The 7,949-nt window shown below is 34.6% G+C and overlaps 1 protein-coding gene across 2 annotated transcripts in view; it reads left to right on the forward strand.

The window, feature by feature from the left end:
• The window catches only part of SEC23A (SEC23 homolog A, COPII coat complex component), a 49,396-nt gene extending 42,238 nt beyond the window's left edge, over nucleotides 1–7,158 (forward strand). For both annotated transcript variants that reach the window (XM_037025527.2, XM_037025526.2), the window contains exons 19-20: nucleotides 431–496; nucleotides 5,743–7,158. In XM_037025527.2, the coding sequence (XP_036881422.1) occupies nucleotides 431–496; nucleotides 5,743–5,832 (156 nt within the window). In that variant the 3' untranslated portion in view covers nucleotides 5,833–7,158. The remainder of the gene's footprint in view (nucleotides 1–430; nucleotides 497–5,742) is intronic.
• Nucleotides 7,159–7,949: the final 791 nt, after the last annotated feature.

Below are 7,949 nucleotides of genomic sequence, written 5' to 3' on the forward strand. Positions count from 1 at the left end.
TACTGAATAGGCTGCAGTTTAAAAAAGTTTGAGAGTCACTGTTTAAAGTGATAGAGTATTTAGATTTTCATGATTTTTATTTTTAACATTTTTTTTTGGGACTTCAAACATCTGGTGATGTTCAAGTGTTTAGTAAATTTCAAACTACTTGTCATAATTATTGCACACATTATTTTTATATGCTGAGTTTTGGACTCAACAATTTATTATTATGAATGTATCATATGGAGAGAAGAGGGTGCATTTATTATTATCTATTTGTGGCATATAGTGTCCTACATATTTCAAAATTTAGGGTTTTTTTTAAGTTGCATTTGGTAAAATTAGCTTTACCAAAATGTATTAAATAAAATTAATTTGAGATGGCATAATGTATTTGTTCAGGTTATATTTTTTTGATAGATAATGTTATTTCTTCTTTGCTATTAAGGCCCGTTTCCTGCTTTCAAAAGTCAACCCTTCACAGACTCATAATAATATGTATGCCTGGGGACAGGTAAGTGTAAATAGTAGATCTTGGAAATCATGTTTTTATGTATTTGTATTTTGTTATTTTAGTGAGAACTACATTTTTTTCCTGTATATTGGTAATGATTTCTTTTGGAAAAGTAATGAAAAAATAAGAGTAGAAAATAGAATTAGCATTTGGTGGCACCATAGAAAATAAAAATGTGATCATATCAAATAGATAGAACCCCTTTATATTCCAAGTTTAGCACCACACCCTTGAGACACAAAGCAATAAAGTGTGTAATATAAGAGATTTAAGCTTGTTGCTAGGCCATGGACCACAAAAGGCCACAATAAGCTGGGAGAGGTCAGGGATTTTAGTTGAGCAAGAAAGGCTAGAGGCTTGGAAATCATTATTAATATGTTTTAATGTGATAGAAGTCCTTCCTCTTGGTTAAATGTATCAACATTTACTGAGTGCCCAGTATGCAGAGCTCTGTACTGGTACTTGAGGGTATGCAGTCATCATTCTTGCCTTTGAGGAACTTGCAATCTAGTATGAGAGAGAGATACATACCTAAGTAATGAAAACACAAGGCAGACAGGGCTCTGGGCTTTAGATATAAAGTATTACAGGGGTTAGAAGAGGAAGGAGGAAGCGGTCATGTGGTGGCAACAAGAGAGGGTATGAGAGCATTAAAAAGCTCAGAAAAAGGGACATTTCCTTTTAGAATGGTTGTTATGTGCATAAGTAGAAATTACATGAGGAAGGAAATTCTAGGCAGAGGTCAGTATGGACTAAGGTATAGAGTACATGTAGGGATGAATAGTAGGACAATAAACTGGAAACACATTGTGCAGCCGAACTATGTTTTGAATGGATCCTGAATGCAGATTATGGACTGAGGAGCTGTCTTTTTTGGTAAGTAATAGAATGTTATTGAAGGCTTTTGGACAGGGGAGTGAATTTGAGTCATAGATAATATAGTTGGATCTTCAGATTAGTTAGAGCCAGTTTGTAGATTGAAACTATTATCTGTTCAAGTAATCCAGGTAAGAGGGAATGAAGGCAAGATGGTGAAAAGGAAGAGATTTGGGTGATACTTCAGAAATTGACTCACTGAGGTTTGGTTAGAAGTTGTAGGAACGTAAAAGTTACTTTAAGGCAAGACAGCTATATGCAGAATCGGAATTCTGATTGGATTCTGGATTAGAGGTGGAGACTAGCTGTGAGGAATGTAATCGGATGATTTATTAAATTTGGACTATATATCAGATACTAGTATAATACTGAATTTCTTGAGTGTGATAATGGTAGGATATTGTCCCTCATCTTGAGAGATGTTTGGGAGTAAAACATTGTGATGTCTTAAATTTGTAGAAATGATTCAACAAGAAAAAATTTATAGAAACATAAAATGAATGTGGCAAAATGTGAATCAGTGAGTTTAGTTATAGAGTGTATGAATGCTCCTTGTACTTTTCTCTCTACTTTTCTGTAGGTTTGAATTTCTGAAAGATAGTAGAGGGAGAACAAGGTAATGCGGGCTGTTGAGCCTGGGTAACTAGGAGAACATGTACCAGAGAGAAAGTATTTGATTTTAGACACACTGAGTTTGAAATACCGTGTAGATAGCCAAGCTGGGCAGGCTATTGGAAATTTGACTTTGGTGATCAGGGAAAGAAGGTGAAAGTTAATCACAGACAAGTGATACTTAAAGTCATCACAATGGAAGCTTATTGAAGGAGAGAGTAGAGAGGGAAAAGAAGGATGAGATAAAACTCTGAGAAAGTACAAGTGGTAGGAGTATTTAATAAAATAATCAGAGAGGTAGAAGGAAAATGAAAAGAATACTGTCATAATAAGTCAGGGAGGACTTTATGGAAGGAAGAAGAAGGGAAAATACTTGGAGGATGAAGGCTTTAAAAAGGTGAATCAGTTTGACGACTAAGGTCATTTGTGGCCTTTGATAAGCGGTTTTAGCGTCGTGGTTGAGTAAAAAATAGATTATAAGGAATTAGAGGGTGATAAGGAAGTGGAGGTCATAAGTATAAGTAATTCTCTTGCAAACTTAGCCTGAGTTGAATAGTAGGATAGAGGGATGATTATAATTAGTGTGTGGGCACAGAAATTATTTGTGGACCAAGTGTAAGGAGCTTATGGGGAGACACAGAGGGACAGCTTATTGGTGCATATAGTAGATTGCAAGATGCTCTGTGGAAGTTAAGCAGTTGTATGGAGGCAAGACATTCCCTTCTGCAGACGCAAAGGGTGGTAAGAAGGATGAAGACAAAGATTTTGAGGTGGAGAGAAAGCTCAGTTGGAGCTCATAAGAGCCTGTGTCTTTTCATTATTTTGCTAAGAGTCAGAAATGCTGGGGTTAAGGACCAGAAAGTAAAAAAGATGAAAGCAGCTATAAGGACTATAAGAAAACCAAAGAGAATGAAGAAAAGGCTTTTACTGTAGTGGTGAGGGATGGCTTTGTTTACTAACAATTTCTGGAGAAGTATTACAGTTTTTGGAAGGAAATGTTAATTTTATAGATAATGATTATAATAACAACTAATAAACTGAATCTATAGTACATTTAGTCACCATGCTAAGCTTTTTATGCACTCCTACTTAGTTGTTAAAACATCCCTATGGGTGGTTACTACTAACGCTACTTTTCAGAAGAGGAAATTGAGTTTTTTGTAGGTTAAGTAACTTACCCAAGGTCACATAGCTGAACTGTGGCAGTCTGGATTTGAACCTAAGACAGTCTGACTCCAAAATCTGAATTTGTAATCAGTATCCTAAATTGATGATTACGATTTAGGGAGTTAACTTGGTAGCCAAGAATTTTACTAAAAATTGAGGACTTGAACACCTTAGTTTTTGTCACAAATGAGGCACTGACTGGTAAGCATTACCCCTGGATGGCCTGAAGAGGGCAGCATGTGCTCCTGGAATGCTGCTTATGTGGTTCGTTTACTTATGTGGTACAGAGCTTGGACTTCTCTGCCTAAGTCCTGGGGATATTTTAAAGAGAAAAAGGATGCAGTTGAAATACTGAGATCAGTCAACTGCAAATTTTCGGTAAGATTGAATTGTGCATTAGTATTTATAATTCAAGTAAGACCTCGACAGTATATAAATGAGAAAATGCATATATATTTTGTTTGACTAGAAGTAGCTCTGGATTGGGTCAGTTGAGGTGGAAGATGTGTAAATGAAAAAAAAATCAGATTTAGTTATATAGGAAGTAAAAAGAGCCACTAGGTTATTAGTTTAAGTCACATTTTTGAGACCTTTGCATCTTTGTGTCAACTATGAATGTAGAATAAAGAAAAATACTTCAGTGTTATAAAATAATGGATTTTTAAGAGGTAATAATAATAGCTTAAACATTTTGTATGTCTACTGTGTGCCAGGTATTTTTCTGTTTGTTTTACACAACATAACATGTTTGATCGTTAGAACAACCATGTGAGACAAGTCCCGTTATTATCCTTATTTTACAGATGAGGAAACTAAGACACAGAGAGGTTAAGTAATTTTCTCAGAGTCACACAGGCTTTGTAAGGCCCAGGATTTGAACCCAGGCAGTCTGGCTCCAGATGCTCAACTTTTAATCTCAGTGCTGTTGTCTTTCCTCATCATCAGTCATTCCAAGTCCTTATAAATTAGCATGAAAACACATGATAGATTTTTCTTTGTTCAGGATTGGTTACAGTGTGTCTGTGGCTATGCCAAACTACAACCACAAGAGCCATAAATTCTCATCTTTGCCACTAACTTGCTGATCTCCTCTAATTTCCTTGTTTTAGACTTTTTATATTTACTGATAAATAAGAATTGAATATCAGGTGAAAATTTTAAAATCCAGATATAAAATCTTCTAGAAAAATGTTTTCATGTTATAATAAAATTCCATTAGTGGACTGAATTACCAGCGTTATTTTGTCAATAGTTTATTAAAATAGAAGTTAGGAGTTTTCCTAACTCTTGCTAATTACTTAGAACTCACAGAAATCAATGAAAATGATTTGAATGAAAAATTTTAAGTATAGCTTATTTTAAAAAATACTGTAAATTTGCTTCCTTCTAGCTGGTATTTCTGTTAAAATATGTGTAATTGAAATTTTATTTGAGTAAATGGGTAGAATTAATTTCACCTGTGAAAATTTACTCCTTAGTGCTAAAGCATCAATTCATTCAAGACAAATGAACACTTTACTACTTTAAAGATTAAGCTGAATATGGAGCCATCCTAAACTGCAATACAAATTTAATGCTGACCTCTGTGGATTAGTGCAGGCTCCACAAGTTGAAGGACATGGGCCACAGTAAGACTTCGCTCTGTTCAGATGCCAGCTGTAGGTGGAATCACAAGGCACTCACACTCCTGACCAACTAGCTGCTGTGTGTGTGTGTGTGTATATGTGTGGCAGCTGCAGGTGGAATCACAAGGCACTCACACTTCTGACCAACTAGCTGCTGTGTGTGTGTGTGTGTGTCAGCTGCAGGTGGAATCACAAGGCACTCACACTTCTGACCAACTAGCTGCTGTGTGTGTGTGTGTGTGTGTGTGTGTGTGTGTGTGTGTGTGAGTGAGTGAGTGACAGCGGTTCCCATGACCTGCCTCAGGTTTGATAGTTTGCTAGAACAATTTGCGGAATTTAGGAAAGCCCTACATTTATTGTATTTTTATTATAATTTATTTATTATAGTTTTATTAGGAAGGTTATAAATTAGACCAGCTAAATGAGGAGACAGAGAGCGAGGTCTGGGAGGGTTCTAGATGCAAAGAGTCTTTCCCCATGGAGTCAGGGTATATCACCGTCCCAGCATATTGGGGTAGGCATCAAACAGGAAGCTCCGCTGACCTTTGTTATCTAGAGTTTTTGTTTTTGTTTTTGCTTTCTTAACATGGGTATGATTAGTTGACTCTCTAGCTCCCCCTCTCTTTTCCTTTTGGGAGATCAGACTGTCTTAAAGCATCAAGCTTCTGATCACATGGTTGACCTTTCTGGGGACTGGCCCCCATCCAGAGTCATCTCATAGCATAAATTCAGGTGTGATCTGAGGGGCTCACGAATAACAAAGACTACTGTTAGGAAATTCCAAGGATATAGTCTCCCTCTCAGGAACAGGTACAAAGGCCAATCAGATTCTTTATTATACAGCAGGAACATAGGCATTATTCTGCTTAAAAGGATTTCTTTGTTTTAAACATTTGTACATTCTTTACACATTGTAAGGTATCATCCCATGTTTTAATCAGAGCAAATATCTTTCTTTTCCTCTAGGAGTCTGGAGCACCTATTCTCACAGACGATGTTAGTTTACAAGTGTTTATGGATCACTTGAAGAAACTTGCTGTGTCAAGTGCTGCTTGAAGTGCTAAACACATTAAGGACACTTAAGATGAAATCATATTTCAGTTTCATTTTTTTGCCTTTTGTTATTCTTCTGTGGAAACTATCAGATAGCTCTCTAGACTCTTTTTGAATTAGTATGGTTTGAGACAATGTGTGGAAAAATGTTCACATTTGTTGATTAATAAGCTGGAATGTAAGAGCAATAAGAACAAATTTGTTTTGCTTTCCACAGTATTATAACTCATTTTAGAAATCTGACATCTTTATAACTTAATTATGTTAAAGAGTAAAGGCAGTCTGCCTTGTACTACAGAGACACGCCTCATTTGTATATCGCAGGCAAATCCAAAGTGGCACTGAATGTCCTTGCTGACTTCTTGAAAACTTGTTTTTTAATTTTAACCAGAAAGTGAACAAAGTCCTTAGTAGTAATGATAAATGTGAACATTTTTGCCTATTCTTTGAATATTTTTCTGTGTTATCAGCACTTATTATGTACACACCTTTTCTGTTAAGGCAGATTTATTTTTATGATGATTTGTTTAGGAATTATTTGACTTTATGTATGGTAATTTTAATGAAGATATTTAATGTTTTTGGTCATTTGGAAAAATAGAGAGGAAAAGTTTTTTTTGGGGGGGGAAACAATCCCACAACTGACAATAAATGTGAAATTCCCACAAAGTAACCAACCTATGTGATTAAACATGATCATTTTTTTAAAAGGGAGATAAACAGTGAAGGATTTGATCATTTTTTAAAAAGGGAGATAAACAGAAAGCCTTTGCAGTAAAATGACTGTGGTAACTACTAGACCAGGTTTGGTTTTCACTGAATGTTTTTGTTGTTTCCCTGTGATTTTCTGAGGTAAATTTTATATTATATCCTTTAGTATTTTAACAAACTGTTTTGGGAGCTTACACATTACTGTTTTATTTTGTTTTTGCTTCTATTTTGTGAAATTTATTATGGTTCTTATTGAAACAGTATTATATATGTATTTTTTGAATTTTATCATGTGATGTTCAGTTCCATTTTGATTTATTCATTAGTATCATTCACTTTTACTTTTTAAAGTTTACTTGTAGCAGATGTTTACATTGCTAAAGCCAGATGTTTGACAATGAAATTTACATCAAGTACTGCAAATAAAAGGTGGTGCTATAATATGTGCTTAGAAGGACAGTTTGGTTATTGTACTTGCATGAATACAATCATGATGGTAAAACAGAAACTAAAAAAATTGTTAATATATTATATTCAATTAGATTAAATAAATTACTCTGTTTCATTTTATTTGAATTGAACTAGGCCTAAGTACCAATAAAATATACTTTCTCTGTTTCCCTGCTTATTCTGAAATCTAGTAAAGCCTGAGAAGCCTAATGTAAAATTAGCATTTATAAAATCTGCTTTTAGTGGATTATTCATTTTTTAAAATGCGTTTTTGAGATATGACTCATACCATTTAAACTGTACAGCTCTATGGTTTTTAGAATATTGAAGTATATAACCACCACATCAATTTTAGAGCATTTTCATCACTCCCAAAATACTTGTTTTTGCTATAAGAAAATTATATTTTGGAGTTCACATGTTCTGAAGTGAGGAAAGACCCTGTGATGATAACACATATTTAATTTGCCTGGCTCCGTAATTTATACCCTGTAAGAATGCATTGTTGTTTCTACTCTTGAGTGATATTTGGTACTTACCCCTGAACTGTCCTCTACTTCTATGTCAATTACAGCTGAAGGTGCTAAAGTACCTCTGTATTTAAGGGGTAAGAATGAACAAACACATCATCATACCCTTTTAGCTTACCATTTGAAAGAAATTACCCTGAATCATTTTTGTGTATAATTTAGCTATTATTAAATTGCTAGCTATTTAAATAGACTGTTGAAGAGAAAATTGTTTAACCCATTTAATGAACTTAGAGTAGATTAAGAATATTTGCCAAATCACTAGTAATACTGAGAAGCTTTGGTATTTTCAATTCATACTTGAACTTACTACACCTAGTGACCTTATCTCTAAGATGACTTTAGACCTCATCTATGTACACTTACATTTTGGGGTAACAGGATAAATTTATGCTTTTATTAGCTGATTCCAAAAGTGAGCTGACATTT

This window comes from Manis javanica, chromosome 8 (genome assembly GCF_040802235.1).
Source record: "Manis javanica isolate MJ-LG chromosome 8, MJ_LKY, whole genome shotgun sequence".
Lineage (NCBI taxonomy): Eukaryota > Metazoa > Chordata > Mammalia > Pholidota > Manidae > Manis > Manis javanica.